This window comes from Trypanosoma theileri (assembly GCF_002087225.1).
Source record: "Trypanosoma theileri isolate Edinburgh chromosome Unknown TM35_Tth_23_V1, whole genome shotgun sequence".
Taxonomy (NCBI): Eukaryota; Euglenozoa; class Kinetoplastea; order Trypanosomatida; family Trypanosomatidae; genus Trypanosoma; species Trypanosoma theileri.
The window spans coordinates 387,107-406,157 of record NW_021639865.1 but is presented as its reverse complement, the minus strand read 5'-3'; the positions used below and the strand labels follow the sequence as shown (position 1 = coordinate 406,157).

General features: G+C 43.0%; 7 protein-coding genes across 7 annotated transcripts; all 7 read right to left on the bottom strand.

Moving 5' to 3' along the window:
• Positions 1 to 2: 2 nt before the first annotated feature.
• TM35_000232480 (uncharacterized protein) lies at positions 3 to 1,970 on the bottom strand (the record flags this gene model as incomplete). The annotated part of the gene is made up of 1 exon (XM_029027488.1): positions 3 to 1,970. A coding segment is annotated over one exon (1,968 nt), but the record flags the coding sequence as incomplete, so codon positions are not given.
• Positions 1,971 to 2,913: 943 nt separating this feature from the next.
• On the bottom strand, positions 2,914 to 3,249 carry TM35_000232470 (small nuclear ribonucleoprotein SmD2; the record flags this gene model as incomplete). Its single annotated transcript, XM_029027487.1, has 1 exon — positions 2,914 to 3,249. The coding sequence occupies one exon, from the start codon at positions 3,247 to 3,249 to the stop codon at positions 2,914 to 2,916; it is 336 nt and encodes a 111-aa protein (XP_028881342.1).
• A 229-nt stretch (positions 3,250 to 3,478) lies between these two features.
• TM35_000232460 (uncharacterized protein) lies at positions 3,479 to 4,396 on the bottom strand (the record flags this gene model as incomplete). Its single annotated transcript, XM_029027486.1, has 1 exon — positions 3,479 to 4,396. The coding sequence occupies one exon, from the start codon at positions 4,394 to 4,396 to the stop codon at positions 3,479 to 3,481; it is 918 nt and encodes a 305-aa protein (XP_028881341.1).
• Positions 4,397 to 4,684: 288 nt separating this feature from the next.
• On the bottom strand, positions 4,685 to 8,089 carry TM35_000232450 (uncharacterized protein; the record flags this gene model as incomplete). The annotated part of the gene is made up of 1 exon (XM_029027485.1): positions 4,685 to 8,089. One exon carries the CDS (start codon positions 8,087 to 8,089, stop codon positions 4,685 to 4,687), a length of 3,405 nt encoding a protein of 1,134 aa, XP_028881340.1.
• Positions 8,090 to 9,254: 1,165 nt separating this feature from the next.
• On the bottom strand, positions 9,255 to 13,685 carry TM35_000232440 (transcription elongation factor SPT6; the record flags this gene model as incomplete). Its single annotated transcript, XM_029027484.1, has 1 exon — positions 9,255 to 13,685. The coding sequence occupies one exon, from the start codon at positions 13,683 to 13,685 to the stop codon at positions 9,255 to 9,257; it is 4,431 nt and encodes a 1,476-aa protein (XP_028881339.1).
• Positions 13,686 to 14,163: 478 nt separating this feature from the next.
• Positions 14,164 to 15,171, bottom strand: TM35_000232430 (putative sedoheptulose-1,7-bisphosphatase; the record flags this gene model as incomplete). Its single annotated transcript, XM_029027483.1, has 1 exon — positions 14,164 to 15,171. The coding sequence occupies one exon, from the start codon at positions 15,169 to 15,171 to the stop codon at positions 14,164 to 14,166; it is 1,008 nt and encodes a 335-aa protein (XP_028881338.1).
• Positions 15,172 to 17,629: 2,458 nt separating this feature from the next.
• TM35_000232420 (uncharacterized protein) lies at positions 17,630 to 19,051 on the bottom strand (the record flags this gene model as incomplete). The annotated part of the gene is made up of 1 exon (XM_029027482.1): positions 17,630 to 19,051. A coding segment is annotated over one exon (1,422 nt), but the record flags the coding sequence as incomplete, so codon positions are not given.

The following is a 19,051-nucleotide window of genomic DNA, read 5'->3' as shown; positions in this document are numbered from 1 at the left end:
AGTGACCGTTCATCATCTGTTCGCAGACGAGCTTGCACAGGATAGGAGCTTATGCTGCGGTTGTCCACCATCACTGCCTCACGTGGTGGTAGTGAAGAGATAGACCAAGGTCCTAGAGATCTCTCATCATCTGGTCCCGCAGACCCTTGAAAAGAATTTATAAGTACCCTTTCGTCCACAATGTTCGTTCCCCTAGGGTGTTGCAGAAAAGTTACAGAACTACTTCTCAGCCGAGCTTGCACGGGATAGGAGCTTATGCTGCGGTTGTCCACCATCACTGCCTCACGTGGTGGTAGTGAGGCAATTGACTCCTGGGCCAGTGACCGTTCATCATCTGTTCGCAGACGAGCTTGCACAGGATAGGAGCTTATGCTGCGGTTGTCCACCATCACTGCCTCACGTGGTGGTAGTGAGGCAATTGACTCCTGGGCCAGTGACCGTTCATCATCTGTTCGCAGACGAGCTTGCACGGGATAGGAGCTTACGCTGCGGTTGTCCATCATCATTGCCTCACGTGGTGGTGGTGAAGAGATAGACCATGGCCCTAGAGATCTCTCATCATCTGGTCTCGCAGAACCTTGAATAGGACTTGAACCTATTGTCTCTCTTTGCAGTGTCACTTGTTGTTGTTTTAATATTTTTTCTGAAGGTTGGGACTTGTCATAGCTATGATTACTTACTTCGTAGTAAGGTGGGTTCTGGTGAGGTGATGTTGTTACTGTTGTGGCTCTACTAGTTTTGTCATGGAGAGTTGAGGTGGTGTCCGGGACATTATGATTAGAATAATCTAGTATTGTCTTCGGGGTCTCTTTATCTGTTTGGTCTGGAGCTGCGTGATCCGGCAGATCACTCCGTGTTAGTGTGTTCTTAGAGCGCATCTCTAATGAATCTAATTTCCCAGTTGTTTCACGCAATCCTGTTTCCGTTCCGCTGTTAATAGGTGTATGAGGTTGTTGATGGGATGTGCGAACACCATAATATTCCTGGTGTCGGTACGGAGAAGCATTCAAAGATTCTGTTGATGGATTCGTCTTGATTGGACTTTTGTAGAATTCTGCAGTAGAAGCAGAGGTAGTTAGAGAGAGGTGTCCTTTGTTGAAGCCCTGTGGGAGTGTTTCTGGAAAAACTGAGGTGACTGGTTTTTTATCATTTGAATTGCTCATCACCTGTTGGTTCCCTTGCGTATATGCATCCTTTTCATAGTAGTTACATTCTAATGCTGGCGGGCACGATGCGTATGGGTGCCGCAAGCTCTGGTAAATTTTTCGGGTTGCAGGGTAGTGATAGTTGTTAAGGCATCGATCGATATACTCTCCACTAAAATTTTTTGGATGCTGCACGCTGCAATACGCCAAAAATCCTCCATAAGTATCTGTAAGACTGACTGATGCGACACAAGGAAAACGCAGAGTGTTAGATATGTCCTGCGCCAAAGCTTCATGTAGTTCCTTTTCCTTCTCTGGCAGTACAGCTTCCCATACATCTCCTTGAAACTGTATACAGTGAACTGTATTTTCAGTTTCACTGGAAGACCTATCTTCAGTCTCTCTATTTGTAAGTGGCGGAAGATGTCCATTTTCTGGCCATTTCATTGTATCAAATGGAGACCTCTTTTTAAATACCACTGCAGGAAGGGACATCGTTTCTGCTCCGTGATTATTTCTATTTGGAGGTGTCTGCAATGGGGGTAGTGTGGTGGTTGACAGAGGATGACCATATAAATATGAATTGCTGTTATTACTACCACTTCGCGTAGGCGAACCATGAGACGTTGACCTATTAGTAATGATTCTTCTTTGTGCAATATTGTCCCTTTTCTGTTGTTGTCGCTTTTGTAATGTTGATGGACTGTGAGTAGGGGCTGATCGTTTCCACACTTCCGCCGGCAGTTCACCGACTGGCAGATCGGTGCATACACGGCATGTTACACTAGAGATGTTGTTACCACATTCCGCACACACGAAGGTCATTAAAGAATTTGTGGGATAACGTGAAATAACCCTTACATAAAGAATGAAAAAATAGAAAGAGAAATATAGGAAGGAAGAGATAAATTTTAAAAACATTAAATAATAAACCAATAGTGTCATGTTATGATTCACCTCGTTAATTTCAGTTTTATGTTCAAATAATAGTAGGATATAACTTAAAAACTAAAAAGTTTGTAGAAGGATTCCTTCTAATATTTTTCTTTCGCTTTCATAGGTTTATATATATATATATATATATATATATATATATATACATATATGTCAACAGTGGTAGCTACACACCGAGACAGAGACACACATATTGGAACACACATAAAAAAAAAGATTAACCCAAACACTTAAAACCTGCTTTTTCCTTTATTTTTCAATTTTTCCTCATTTTCCTCCTAAAAACCCAAGATACACTCTACTTAATTCAAGATATGGTGCGCAAGTTCCACACCGTAAATTGAAAAGAAACTTCTGGGAATAAATACCTTAAAAAAAAAAGATCTACTGCATACTACTAGTATAACTCTCTTTACTTCACATCAATAACTGTAATAGGGCCACGTTTCTTCTCGACTTCGCCGTGATTGCAGGGTTGTTCGGTCCAAGCCAAGATACTGGTGCTGCTCAAGACAAGCATCAATGCCAAGATGTGAAGGAGACGGCGCATAATGAACTTTTAAATCTTAGATGCTACACATGTGTAAAGAAGAAAAAAGAAAAGAAACAGAAGAGAAGAAATATTAAGAAAAAACTCATTTCAACGGAAGACGCAAAGAAAAAAAAGTAAGGTGATAAGGTATTTCCTTTCTTTTGTTCTTGTGTTTATATTAAAGAAGGTGCAACAGAACGGTGTCTGTTTGTGTCTTTTTTTTTTTTTTCCTCCTCCTCTTCTTTCTCTGTGCGTAAATATGAACTTCATTACTAGATATCTCTACGCTGCATTTTGTGGAAGTTTGACAATGAACACCACAGACCCACCGCGCAGAAACATATTGCGAATGGACCGCTCCTTCTGCTCGTTGTTAACCATCGTGAGTTCCACTACATCACGGAGAACAAGATTGAAATGCTTGTCGAACGCGACCACCGTAGCGACAAGAGACTTATTAAAACGGGACTGAATAAATACACGCGTGCCGTTCCGCATGGCACTGTCGAGAACACTGAATGGCCCTTCCGCCACACTTGTCTGCAGAAACTCACGCGTGGTAACAGTCTTCGCGCCAGACTCTGTTCGTTGCACTTTGGCAGGACGTTCCTCAGACATTGCCTGAACGTGACACACTACCGAATTCCTATGAAACCTTCAATAGAATTCATTATACACAATGTGTGAAGAAAATAGAAAAAAAAAAAGAAAGAAGAAAAAGAAAATGAGCACAGCAAAATGAGGAAATCGCAGACACGCAGAATATGTGGTTACAAAAAAAGAAAACAAGAAAGAATGAGATATTGTCAGTGGTTTTTCCCCTTAGAGAGAACTATACCCGACTTCTCTACCCAGTCCCTGTAGCACACGAGAGCCATTCGCTAAAGCTATGCGCAGGCGTGTACCCGAGATGCTCTGTGTGCTCCGCATGCTTTCCGTACAGAATGCCGCCGCACATTTCATCATTCACAAGTACTGGTCCGCCCGACATGCCGTGATAACAGCGGCCGTGTGTAGCGCGACAGATCCCACTTGCGTGCAGCACCTCCACTGCCGCAGTGGCCGCGACTTGTTGTCCCTCCACACATTTCAGTGCCGCGAGAAGCTCATCGCGCTGCGCTGCTGGCAGTCGCTGCAGCAACTCCGGATCGGTGGTGTCCAAAAGCCCCAGCGGCCCAACGCCGCCGTAACCCCGCACCACACAAACATCACCTTTTTGTGGATCTGACGGGGACAACGTGAGACCTCCACCCGTCAACGCCGCCCGCCGCTCCACCGCCACGTGGACATCAGACTCGGGTCCTTTCGAATCACCAGCCGCTGGTGATGATAATGATGATGATGACGATATTGGTGATGATGATGATAATGATGATGATAATGATAGTGAGGGTGGTGGCGCCCGCAGAGCCAACAGCGCAACATCAAGTGTAGGATGGAGAGCCACTAATTGTAGCTCCGCTGCGCTGGTGGCCATCGCCTTCCCTTTGCAGTCCGTCAGGTACAATCGTCCAATAACAAATCGCGTCTTGCGATACGCCTCTGGTATCTTCAGCTTATCAGGACTCCCAAGATACTCCCATGGGGCAAAGGTGTGCTTCGCTGAAAGGAAAAATCGCCTATTCCCGCCAGCAGCATGTCCCGTCCGAAGGAGAAAGGCCGTTCCCATCATTAACCATAATGGTTGTGACATCTTACCTGGTACGTGCAAAAAGCTCATAACAGGAAAGCAACTTGGGTGCTCTTCAGAGGTTGGGAGTGTCATTTAGGCTTCGGAAATACGATACACCCTTCTCACCTAATGGGGAGTAAAAAAAAAAATCGGAAACAAAGATGAAATCGTTAAGTTTAACTCAATTCTACATATACTGTGTCTCTTTCTTTTCATTTTTCACGATCTCCTCAAACCCATCCATTTGGCACTCCAAGAGAGCAAAAAAAAAAAAAAAACGAAAGAAAAAAAGCATATTTAATTGTTGTTGTTATTGCTTTTGTTGTTGCTGAGGTTTTGCTAACCACAACTCGCTGGATAATAATAAATGCCTTGTGAAAATCACAAGGGTTTTTTGTTTGCCGTTTTATCACATTTTCTTTCTTCAACAAACTGTGGCATTACGTCACCACTTTCCATTACACCCTCAACAGTAACAGGAATATCATTATCATTATCATTATTAATACTACTATTTCTATTATCACATAAGGTATCAATGCTCAAAGAAGTACGGTAAGCCGACTGTTGAGATTCGAGCATATGACGTAAAAAAAACTCATTTGCACAGAGATTAATAAAAAGCGAACGGCATACTAGTTCCCCACAGTCTCGAAGGAGATGATTCAAAGTAAACTTAAGGAACACTTGTTCACGTAACGTTGAAGACGATGATGAAATATTCTGTAATTCATGTAGTTTTTGTAATACATTGTACAGAGCACCAGAAAACTCTTTTTCACTGTCATCCATTTTCAATGAATTCAGATGATGTGAAAGTAATTCAACAATTTGCTCTTCAGAACACAATTGTCTAGCTGCCTGTATCATATTATCTTTTCCTATGCACATCACTCCAGAAAATGACCTCAGTATACATGCATACACTGATGACAGCAAAATAGAATCGCCAGGTGACTGGAGTGCCATTTTTACGAGTTTATTAATTGACTCAAGTGTTGCAGTGGTTCGTTTCGCCTCACTATAATTTACCAAAGCGCTCAGCAAGGCAACTGTAACCGAGAAAACCTTTAATTCAGAATCATTTTTAGGGACTTCCTCCTGTGGTGTATTATTATCTGTGTCTACTGGTATTAATAATTCTCCTTCCATTTCGGCTGTTGATTCTACATTCTCTTGGGGAACTGTTTTTGATGATACTGCACCTACACCTGCAACAAAGGAATCCACCCGTTCCAACAAACTCGTTACAACATGTGGAGTAGCATTACTAAGAATATCGATTGCGACATTCCAGAGTGTATCACTGTCAATAACAGAAAGTACAACGTCAATTATAAAATCCGGTGAGACATTTCCTTCTCGGGCAGCAACTAAAAGTGAGAGAGCTTCAAGAATATAACAATCCGTTAGTTTCTGTCGATTTTGAAATAACGGCATATGTTTCGTCAGATTTACTAATAGTGGAAGCAATTCAAATGCTTGTCTACGTCGTTTATCTTTAGAAATATCATCAGACGTGTTATCATGTTCGGTTTCTTTAAATCTATTTACTGGCAACAACTGAGAACAACATTGTGTCAAGGCGCCAAGTAATAGTTCAACGAATTCCTCATCTTCAAATACATACGCACTTCCATCATCTGAAGCTTTGACTGTCTCTAGTACAAGTCCCCAAAATGCGTGGGCATAACCAGGGAGACTTTCCTTCCAGTCTTGCACCCGCCGTGATGCTAACATTAGTGTCTCAATCCACTCAAAGGTAACACAGGAAGGTTGTCTGGAAACAATAGAAGACATGATGTCAAAAGAGCCAATAATAAAAATAGCATCCAAATCACTAAGGTTATCATTTATACTAGATGTAAGCACACTATGTATATACTCGTAGTCTAGCACTAGGGTGGCTGCCATTGGATACACTGCTGCAAGTAATGAAAGAGCACGAATAGCAGCAGCGAGTACTCCAACATCTTCTTTTGCTTCTGTTGCAATTGTTCCTATACAACTGAGAGCGTTTTCTGGTACCAGTCGCATTGCCTCAGCATCCAAGAGCGTGAATGTATTGAGTGCAAGCAGCAACAAAGCCTTACCATCAGGACGTTGTACCACTCCAGAGAGACCCTCATCTTGGCTGATACTCTCTAAAGCTCCACATAAATTATCAATACACCTTGATGCCAATATAACATTGTATGCTTCTTTTGAAAAACGCAAGAGAGATTGTAGCAGTCGCACTGCTGCTAACACAACCCCGTTACTGTAATCCGTGAGTAAATCTTCCAAAAGTACAACACCTCCAAGTCTAAAGAAGTCCTCTACCAAACACTTTTGAAAATATGAAGGATCAAAACCCTCATATTGGCACTTTTCATAGTTACAAGCACCATGTTCTTGTTGCTCTTCCTTTACACTCTTCTCTTGTTGTTGTGGCCGCTGCTGATGACTTCGCTCTTCTGTCGTCACCCATGGTGTTACTCCATCCCCATCAATCGCAGCTGCAAGAATTGTACAGGCGTACGCACTCACATTCTCATCCACACCGCTGGCCGCTGCAAAAACGCTCTTAAGAGCACTTGGCAATAACAAAAGCAAAGCGGCTGCCACACCCGCTGGCGTTGGAGGACGAAAGAGAAGTCTTGCAATCGTGTGAAGGTCTCGCAATCGCGCAGCAGTATCAAATTGATCCTTTTGCAATGAGTCAAGCGCTTTTTTAAATTCCATAGTGGGAATTTCATCACCGCCCACACCTCCAAGTGCTTCACTAAACGTTCGTAACGCACTCCTCTCATTTTTCTCCTTATCACTCTCAGTTTCATTGGTATTGTCATTGTTATCGTTGTTGGTGTCACTCTTGTCGGTATATGTATGGGTAGTATTATCAGCATTAGGAGCTGTCAATAGGTTAAAGCATTCATCAACACATGGATCCGCCTCTTCTGCGTTAAAGCGGAGTACAACAAGAAGAAGCAGCAATTCATTCCTTAACTGCTCATCGTTCCGCAGACTGGCATGAGCGCACAATTGTTGCAATCGCGAAATAACTGGACCGCGCCCTGCAAGATGAACCCCACAGCATGCGCGCAGCAACATGAGACAGACAGCAAGAACACCGGATGTATCTTCATGCATGTGTGCGTCCGGCCCATCACCAAAGAAGAGATTGTCGAATTGACGCCAAAAGTCTTCATCGATGAGCAGCCGCGCTGCAAGCTTCTCACCGTCAGAGGCTAACCGTACGGTTCTACCAATGAGCGTTCCTGCGAGTTGAGCGACAGCTACATTGCGTGTAAAGATCAATGACACGCATGCTGAGAGGTTCTTGCTGAGTCCCTCCATCATTGTATCGCTGAGTGTCCCTGAAGCCTCGAGAACAGACACAAGGCTCAGAAGTACATGATCGTCATCTTCATAAACATCATCCTTATTATTATTATTATTATTATTATTATTATTATTATTATTATTATTATTATTATTATTATTAACATCGTTGTTATTTTTATTGCTGTTGTTGCTGCTACTCCGTTCAACGTGGGTGCCTATCCTGGTCAACATGGCAGGGACACATGTAGGATTCCCTTGTGCAATGTACGGCCGTAGTTCACTGTGCACACGCAACAGTCGCAACAACACACGCGCACTTGACGCCAGTCGCGACTCACACGAAGTGCCGCTACGCGCCTCACGCTCTAAACGCTCTACATCCCGCATGACATTTTTGTGCAGCTCCGGGTGCTGCCTCGCAAGCCTCGCCAGAATAAACTGCGCCCGCCTCCGTCCCATCAGTATTAACGCAGAGGTACAAAGCGAGGTACAGATATATATATATATATATTTTAAAGAGGAAGTCGAACGCCTGAACCAATGATGGGAATAAATAATAATAATAATAATAATAATAATAATAATAATAATAATAATAATAATAATAATAATAATAATAATAATAAATGCTCACTTCAGGAAGGAGAGTGAAAAAAAAAAACAATAGAACAAGAAAAAGTAAAAGAAAAAAAAAGAGAAAAAAAACGTATTTTTTCTTTTTCGATTATTTCACCTGTTTAGATCAGCGTTGCTATCTTCCCCTTTGACTAGCAGCGCTTTTTAAGCTTTTTGATGTACTTCTTGTTGTTGTTGTTCTTTTGAGTTTCCTTACACACCTATATTCTGTGTTACTATCGGATTTTCTACTTCTTTTAATAGAGGAAAAAAAATAAGAACAAGAGAATAGGAAAATAGGAAAATAGGAGAAAGAATAAGAGAAAGTAGGACAGAGAAAGCATAATTATTCGCATCATTGTCATTACTTCAGTACATTTTATTTATTCTTATTGTAAATGTCGCCGCCACCAATGTTGTTTGTTTGCTGTTGTTCTTTTTTCTTGTCGATTTTAGATATGAAACAACAACAAGTTTCTCATCGCTCCAGCAGTTTTTATACGTACAGATATATATATATGCCCATAGAAATATACATAACCATGGGGAGTGTGAACACGTGTCTATCCGTATGTTTATCATCTCTCTCTACGTGTGTACTTTCTTCGGAATTTCATCTCTTTTCGATCCGCTTCGTTTCTTCCTTTATCATTTATATTATTTTCTTTTTTTGCTGTACACATAATGATCTCTCTTTTTTTCTTTCTTTTTAACCATAAATAGAGGAAGCCAAACAGAGAAAACAGAGATCACTTTCTCATGGAGGATGGAAGCATAGAACAAACATTCCACCATACCACCACCACCCACCCCCACGGAAGCCAACTCTCTCTCTATTTCTATCTCTCTCATCCATCTGTATATATATATATATATATATATATATATACAAATGGATGGATAGATAGATAGATAAACACGCATATACAATTAGGTGACGAATGAACGTTAATCAGCATATTTCTTTCTCACCTTCTTCTTTCTTCCTCTTAAACTACAAGTGTACTTCTTAGCGAGGTCGTGCGAGGCCCTTCACGAGCTCGCTCACATGCTCCGCATTACGGCACTTCACCCACTTAAGCTCCACCCCGCCCCTGCCGCTGCTACTGCGGATAGGCACACGAACGTAGATGCTGCTATCATCAATGTGCAAGTAGAAGTTCCGTTCTGTGTTGCCGCCGCGCGTGAAGACGCGATAAAACGGCGGCCGCGACTGCTGTCCAACTTCAGCAAAGACGTACGCGAAGCCGAGGCCACCACGCCGTTGTGCATCGAGCGCGTCATGGACCTCGCGGGCACTTCCCACAAAGCGGCGGTGTTCGCGGATTCCCTGCACGAGTTCCACCATTGGGGCAATAAAGCCGTTCAAGAACTCATCCACGTCGCCAAACTCCACCTGGCGGCCCGAGACTTTATCCTTCAGACGGTAATAAATAGCGCCAGTTGGTCGCCGCTCTTCACTGATGAGCCAATTGCACATGGACCGCTCTCCAATCTTCACTACCGCAATCGCCTTATTGCGGAAACCTGTTGCCGGGCGGAGGATTACTTCCCCAATTTTCTTATCGTGCAGGTATGACAACGCTGTAGCACTTGTAGTGTCACGGAAAAGAGGATGACGAGATATTTTAGTCGCAAAGACACGTGCCTCCATATTCATATAAACGGTACGGAGGGAATTTGCGCTACTTGTCGCATCATTTATAAATGTATCATAGGACACATAGTTTTGATCACCATCTTCCTCGTTATCTTTATCAATACCAAGTTCTCTCTTGAAATTATTATTGCTACTACCAGGCTCAGTTTCTCGAGGTCGGCACCACCGCAGACGTAGTTCGCAGCGTTCCCAATTACAACTGATCACAACACCTTGAATGGGTGCACCACGACGTAGCCATGTTGAGGAAAGAGATGGACGTTCTAGTGTACCACTAGTTTCACGTAAAGAATGAACATGCAGTAGAAGTTCCTGTTTCATGGAATCATCGTCAATATCATCTGCAGAAATTAAAGCCCCCAAACCACATGATGTTGCCACACGAATTCCCGGTACTGCCCCACCACCACGTACACCTTGTACTGTTCCTGATAAGTAATCACCCTCAGAAATAAGTAGCGATTGTGTATCAACTGAACGATTTGAGAAGGATGCATCTCGACGTGAACAGTAAATAATTCCGGTGATGTACATCATAAGTTCTCTATTTGATAAACGTCGATATGGGCGTTGCATAAAAGACTGACCAGCTGCTATCATCTCCTCTTGTATAAATTCCACCTCACGTTCACCCAATATTGAACTCCATTCAGCACGACCCTCTTTACGAATGGCAATAATCATATCTTGTTGGTGCGCGTGGCGATCTATGCGATCTCGCTTTTCATCCGCTTCAAGTTGCATAAAATCTGATAAAGCAACTAATCTTGGTGATGCATTTTTTAATGCCGTCCTTGCAATAAATGCAGCAGCAGTATACCATTCTCTGGGTATAAGTGTTTGATCAAGTAAATGCCAATGGGAAGAATAAACTCTATCGGTAGCCGAAACACCTCCGTCACTTTGTGGTCCTATACGTAAGCTAGATACCGCATTTTGTGAAACATATTTACCAAAATACTCCGTAATTGTACGACTGCATTCTTCACGACTATTTGGAGACTGTGTTGTCAGCAGCTGGTAGAGTTTACGTGCTTTTGATGGACCAAAACCTGCTACAAACTGCAGTGAAGCAACACTGTTTGGTCTAGTAACGCATTCATCTATCCAAACACCACATGCTGTAACCCAGAAACTCATTTCCCAACATAATCGTGTGTATAATTGCTCTTCTTGTTCACTAGTTGTATAGACTGCAGCACCAAGGGATAGACGAAGTGCAGTACGCTCCTTATCAAATAAAAGACAAATAGAGCTAAGAGGATCCTGTACATATCGTGCAAGTGCCAAAGATGTTCGAGTGAGATAGTCTGCCCCAGGAGTTTCAAGATCAGCGTATGTAGTCGCACTGCACAACCGTGCCACCTCCACAGGTGCCCATACCACAGGAATGTGCACATGGAATGCCGGGTAAACACGTTCCCGTACAAAACGTTGCATGGAGCGCATTAGTGAGAGAGATTCTGTATTAAATGCACCAACAGCAATTACACTTGGATTACAACGTGCAAAAAGTTTTTCAAGCTGAATATTTTGTTGTAAATCAGCTGCTCGACCAACCTCAGAATTTAACGCACAATCGGCCCAACGTGTGGAAGCAATAAAAGAACCCATTTCATCTATAAAACTCAAATATGTCACCCCATTATCACCACGGTAGGCAGCGCACACACGTGCTAAAGGTTTTCGCCCAAATCCATGGAATCGTTCTAACGGGAGGGCTTCAACAACATTCCACTCAGGTTCCCATATAAGTGCATCACTGTCATATGCCTCAAGACATAACCGTGTGGGTTCATACGATCCATTTGCACACAGAAGACCTAGACGTTCCATACTCTGAGTCTGCACAAAGAGTTGTGCAAATTGACAAAGTTCTGCTTTTACCTTTGGGATGAGTCCATCAACGAGTCGCAGAAGCAATAACTCCATTGCACGTTCACGTTCTAATGACCATTCATCATCAGGAGATCGATCATATAGCTGACGAAGATTCATTTCACGTCGTATCAAATCTTCATTTAAAACGTAGTAGAGTCCCACCCTTCCCTGTCGTTCACGTTCTAGCAGATCCAAGTAGTGTCTAGGATGTTCAACAAAGAATGTAGCCAAAGGATAAACATCATCCCTTCGTTTCCACTGTTTGTATGTTACAATAAGATCACCTTCTGCACAGAAAAGGTCGAAGAGTCGCTTGCGAAGAACAGGTAATTTTGAAAACTGTTCTACAATAGCTTGATTAAAAAGTAATAACACTGCTTCACCAGAACGTGGAGTACGTGCACTATTACCAACCTGTAATGCCCACTCCATCAATGGTATTGACTGTGGTGACTGACAAACATGAATTGGTGCATTGGCAAGAAGATTTTCCTGGTATTGTAGTCCAGTAATAGTATATTCTTCAAATGCATCCTCTAGTCCAAGTGCTTTTACTACTTGAGTTGGACCTCTTCCGTGTTCTGCGGTAAGAAATCCGGTAAAAGTCTGCCAAAAATCAGCTTCAATTCCACTTTCAAACACAAGTCGATCTAGTGCTACACGTTGATCTTGTACACTAGACTCTGGGTGATCCTTTAATTTCAAAAGCAGTTGTTGCCTCTGACACTCCAGTCGATGACAAAGCACATCAAGCTCTAGAATGCGTAGTAACAACCTCCCCAATTCAATGAAACACGGTTTACGCTGCGTAAAATCGTTTTCGTCACCGTCTAGTCGTTTCCACTTTGGATCACCATCTCCGATGGAACGATCACTCAACGCGCCGAAGCCAACGTAACGGTCTGAGACGTAAGGTCGCTGTCGTCTTCCTGTTTCAGTGCTGTACGCATAGGACACAACAGGCAACGTGCTCTCCGCTGACTCCAGTAGTGGGGAAGCCTCTAACAATGCACACAGCAGAGGATGCAAAGCAGTCTGGTGGTACAGCATAAGATGTGCAGGTTCGATATATTCCTGTGTCATTTTCCGTAACGCATACCCAATTGCAACTACCACCGGTTCATCTGCTACTTCTGCAAGAGGTCTTGTGGCGATGGCGCAAATGCGTGTATTATGCGCTAGAGGTTGACCTGCACTACGCAGTTGTCTCAAAACCCAAAAAGCTTCATACTCAATTGGAATTTTGTATGAATATCCATGCGGTAACATTCGAGAACCAAGACCAGGTCGTTTCTCCTTCATTTCAATAGCTTTAAGTCGTTCTGGCAGCAAATCCTCTGTCATTCGTTTATCTTCCTCCCCTAAACCAACACGGTGTAACTCAAGCTCCAAACCACTGGCAGGGGCAACATCATCCGTACTCTCCACCACATCAGCTCTCTCATCTCGACGCTGTGTGTCGTTACGGTGAATCCACGACAAAAACTCTTCATCATCCATAAGATGTGACTCTTCTGAGAAGACTTCATCATCATCATCATCGCCATATTCATCTTCTTCCTTTTCTTCTGTCCCTACACCGCTACCCCTTTCTCCGCCCATATCATCATCTACGTATGTATTATCCTGTAGATCAAGCAATGCGCGACGTAGGTCCTCCTTTGCTCTCTCATCTCGCAGGCGGTCTGCAGCTGTTCTGAGCCTACCAACACGCTCTTCTTCTACATTCTCATCATCATCTTCGACACAGCTGAAGATAACATCATTGAACGTTTCGTTCAGGCGGTCAAGACAGAGTGCGGGGTCTGTAAGGTTTACGACCCACATAGCGCCGGTGAGCACCTCCTCAATGGTCCGCAGTGGGGCTCCTTCTGCCATCTCCGCCCCCGTGTTCTCCATTCCCTGTTGATTGGTTTGGTTTTCTCTCTTTCTTTGTTTTTCAAGTTTATTTATTTATTTATTTATTTATGTGTGTTAAGTGGAGAATATCGTAAGCAAAAGACAGTGTGTAAATGCAGGCAAACAAACAAACAAACGAAAAAAAAGAACGGTCAACAATCACGTTTCGATTTCAGGATCTGCTACAGCAGTACACAGTTTTCGTTCTTGTTCCTATTGTTGTTGTTATATCAATCTGAAACACTTGAAATGAATAAAAATAATACAACACAGAATTGTTCAGCCTTCTTTATTATTATTATTATTATTATTATTATTATTATTATTATTATTATTATTCGGGCAATTTTGATAAAGAATTATATTACAAGCAATAAAAAACAATACAATGCACAATTCCTATGGATCATAGTATTTTCACGTGCCATTGAAGCGTCACCAGGTATGCTGATTCACTCGTGAAAATTGTATTGAAAACCTATAGTTTACTCCCATTATTACAAGTTCGAATCTTGTCCGTCTTGTTATTGGTACTGTTGCTGTGGTCGCGGCACATATTTTCATATCGCTCCACATCCCAACTGCTGCCAAGTGCAATGGCTGTTCGCTGCTCCACTTCATTAACTCGCACTTCCATCATATTCATATATCCCGTTGTTGCGCGGCCACCAGCGCACACCACGAGAAACGCCATCGGTGCCGCCTCGAAGATCAACCGCAGTTTCATTTTATGATTCGGCGTCGCAGGCGTCATGTAAACACCGTCACTCCTCACCACAATTTGGCACACGTCCGGTACCATTCCGCCTGTGTAGCGGAGCGTAGCCTTCTCATTCATGTACGCCATGATGATATCACGATACCATGGCAATTCCAGTGCCGCACGAAGATTGCCAGGAGCGAACATTGTGGCTTTCTTCTTGATTTGGCGCGGGACAGCATCTCGCAGAGGAGTCCACACGTTGCTGTGCAAATAGAACTGCAAGACAGTCCCTGTAGAATTAGTATTGGTGGTAGGACGGAAAGCTACAAAAAGCATCGTACGTGGACCATAGAGAGAAACAACACTCGCCACCATATCCTGCACTTGTAGTCCAATTGGTGTTCGGCCCGGCCAAACGGCGAAGATTGAGCCCACAGAGAAGTTTGTGGTGATGATGCTGCTGCCGTCTAGCGGATCATATGAGACAGTGTACATCCCACTCTCCGCGTTTGGTGTTGGTGTGAGAATTGGCTGTTCTTCCGATACAAATGTGGCAACCGTTGGGCAATCGCGCAGTTGTGTAGCGATGTGCCGCTCAGCCATCAGATCAACGGAGAGCACCTCATCGCCAAAGCTGTTGCTGCTCTCTGCAGCCACTACCGTGTCGGTGCGAAGATCTATCGATATCGCGCGGCTCGCCTCTGCAAGAGCCGCCACAACACTCACCACTGTGGAAGGTGCCCCCGCCCCAGTTAGTGTCTTCTCCAGCACTGATGTACTCATAATCTGCTCTTTTGTCCTAACACTTGCCTTTTTTTTTTTCCTTTTCTTCTAGCTGCCAATGCAGAGAAGGAGTAAAAGAAAATGGAGGCCAAGTGGATTGGAATATGTAAAACAAAGTGTTGTTTCACAACATCCCATCCAACAAGAAAAAGAATAAGGAAAAAAAAAAAACACACATAAATAAATGTAAATATATATATCAATGCTCCCACTACTGAATAACTGCTGATGCAGCAACAACAACACAACGACGAGAGTGAAACAAAAAAAAAAAGAAAGAATTACGTATTGCGAAACTTTCGTAGAATATTAATAAGAATCTGGGTTTGTTTTCGCTGAGCATGAAACTCATTAAGAACAGAATGGTAATGATACATATTTGTCTCTTTTTCTTTTTTTTTTTTGTGTGTGTGAGCGTGTTGACACAAAAGCCTGCACTTGACCGCACCCCCATCACGTTGTGTAATATCCAATAGGAAAAAAAGAAAAAAAAAATTGGAAATAAAAAAAGAAACTCAAAAATGATGAAACTATTGCAAGAGAAAAAGATGCGTTTCGTTTTTTATCATAAACAGTTATTTAAATAAAAAAGCATTGACACGCAGATCCATGTTGAAAACTTTAAATATTACGAACATACATATATGCGTAATATATATATATATATATATATATAGCACGGAGAAGTGCGGTAATTAATACATATTCTCCCAAAAAAAAAAAATGTCTGTAGGGGGAAAACAGTTCGAATTCTTCTTAAAAAAAAAAAAACGAGACAAAGAAATCTCTATACACAAAAAAATTCAAGGCTTGACTCCCCTCTTCGTGTACATCATTTTGGCATTCCTTCATCTTCTTTTATTTTCATTTTTGAAGTACTTTTTTCATTTATTATATATTCCCTTATCTTTTTCTCACTTTCTTTCACTCCCTCTCACTCGTATATTTTACATTTAACAATTAGTATTTTTTTTTTTTTTCTTCTTGTTCTTTGCTTTCAGTGACACTTTTATTTCATCTTTTTTTCTTTTTTTTAACCTCCCGTGATCCGTTTGGCTCCTTTAGAGGGAGACGCAAGACAGAACGAGAGAAAAAAAAAAAAAAGCAAACAAGGAATGTGAAAGAAAAAGAAAACTATGAGACCAGTGGAAATAAAATCAACAAGGGATCAGATGCTAATGTATTTACAGCATCACGGAAAGAAACCAGTGTATCCCCAGAACCCAACGACACCTCTCACTTTTTTTTTTTCTTTCCACATGAATACCTTAACAAAATGCTGAACACATCCTTGTAGATGTTTTCTGAGTTTTTGTTTTCTTATTTATCCTCGTCGCATTCCTCTCTTGTTACTTCTGTTGCTGCTTACTTACATTCTCTCCTTTTCTCATTTAAGAGTCGTCTTAAAATATTTAAAAAATTAAGTAAGAGAATCAAAGCAAAAACAGTCTGTGAGTGAGTGAGTGAGTGAGTGAGTGAGTGAAAGGTGAACGAAACGAAAAAATGAATGAATTCACACATCTCATGAGTTTGCGGCAAAATTCAAGAAAATATCACCGAAAAAAAAAAAAGAGGAAGAAGAGAACTCACATTGTACACATATATGTATATACAAATATATAATATTCATTTCCATAACTTTTCAGTCATCTCCATATTCACTCACTCACTCTCCAGAATAGGAACAACAACAAAAGCAAGAGACACAGAATCCACACCAAAACAGGAAAAAACGAGAAAAAAAAAGACAGAAATCATTGAGTATGCCGAACAACAAAGTGCCTTTGGGCGGACGAAAGGACATAGAGTCAAAGAAAAAAAAAAGATCACTCAATCATACATATTAAAGGAGAACAATCAGGTTAGATTTCTTGAAGGGAAACGTGGTTCAAAATGAGCCCAATACAGGAAGAAAAGAGGCAAAAAAAAAAAAAGCAAAACAAAATAAGAAAGATGTAAAGATAGATAGATAAACAATATAGAATAGAAGGGGGAATACATAATAACGTATTGGGTGGGACAAAACAGCAGCCGATGGATCGAAGACTCAGCACCGTTGGGAGCAGATGGAAATAACAACTGCTAGTATGAACCTACAGAAACAATATTGAAGGAAAAAGAGTAGCACAAAGGAATAAAACTCCAATGATGCACTTACAGAATATACATATAAAGAGGTATACACACCACAAGAGAGAGAGTAAAACATATGATCTAATTGGTGTGCAAAGTTTAGTCGATTCACACTTCTCAAGTAGTGGCAGAAGTATGGTACAACTGTATATATATTAATATAACTCCAGTGCAAAATTTATTGATACAGGGATTCACAATCAAACTCATTCTCATACTCTCAGAAAGAAAAAAGAAGAAGAAAAAAGGTGGAAATACTTCGTCTTCAAGTATTCTTTAAAGTGATCTACACCGATCGATTTTAACTGGCAGTCTCTGGTAGTAACTATGAGACGTTATGTTCCTTTTTCCTCAGACGCCGTTGCAGAAGCGCGTTTCCAACTCCCCGGAGATCTATCAAGTGTTGTTGTTGTTGTTGTCGTGGAGCCATTGGTTGAGCCCGGGGATGTAGAGAGTCGGTTCTTGGTGTCAATTCCTGTGTACGTGGGGTGAAGCGCAGCGGCGGAAGCATCACCGGGTTTTCTTGCGACATTTCGCGTCCCGCTGAAGGTATGTGCACAAGTGCAGAGACTGCCCCGCTGTGAACTTCTGAGCTTCTCGGTGAATTCCTCGGTGAATTCCTCAGTGGCGAAACACGGTAAGGCCGTGGGAGACGTCTGGGACGCTGTGCTGTCCTGGGGTCCCCACCTCGAGCCAGCATGTAGTTCAAATAGCTACAAGTTGGTTGCAGATAGTGATGTTGCGTACCGCGTGGAGAATCTCCGCTGTCCTGGAAAAGGTGATGTGGGCAACAGTGGGGCTGTTGCTCTTGATGTTGTCGGTAGTGCGCTGGGGAGAGCTGTGGTCGAGAGAGCGAACGCGGGGAGAGCGCACGCGGAGAGACTGAACGCGGGGGCGTCCGTAGTGGTGGTAGCTTATGCATGACGGGAGTCTTGGTGTTTCTGTAGACGTCCCACACGCGGGTGAATGGTGCTTCTGCGAGGACGCGATCAATTTCCGTCTCTGCGAGTGTTGATGGATGGTCGAGAAGGACGTCGAAGACAAGCCGCCCTCCGTTTGCTGCCTCCTCGTGGCCCGCAATCCGCACCGCTGCGTTGGGGAGCGAGAGGACCTCCGCGACGTCCAACACGAAGGCGGTCCGAATTGCCTCCCCCCGCCCCCCCAACGGCCGGTCGATCCCTTCGAACCCCACGCGGTGAAATGTCGTCGCCATCGCCGCCCCGCCCGTCACGCTCGCCCGACCGGACACCGTGTCGTAAAGCTCCCACATCGACGAGAACGGCGCCTCGTGCAAGAACCGGCAGACATCGCTCTGCGCCAGCCGCCTCGGGTGCTCAATCCACGCCGTCACCACCACGTCGCCAGAGTCGGAACAAGTCACATTCTCAATAGACTTGGGAACCACATCGGCACGAACCGCAGCATCGGCAAGGAAGCACTCGTTCAAACGATGACGATTATGGTCCACAAGACGCTTCCACCCAGCACCAACAAAACCAACACGATAGAGCATACAGACATTCATTGGCTCGGCAACCACATCAACACCAACCTCATTTCCAACGGCATTCAAGGAATCTACATCTAATTTCTTGACCACACGACGCACTTCCTCAAACACATCTGTGGCACGCAATACAGGAAGCTTCTCCTCAAAGGCAACAAGCACAGGCAACATCATCTCTGATGCACGTAGTGGGACCAAATCAATAGAAACAGCACGCACCTCCTCAACTACCTCTGTGGC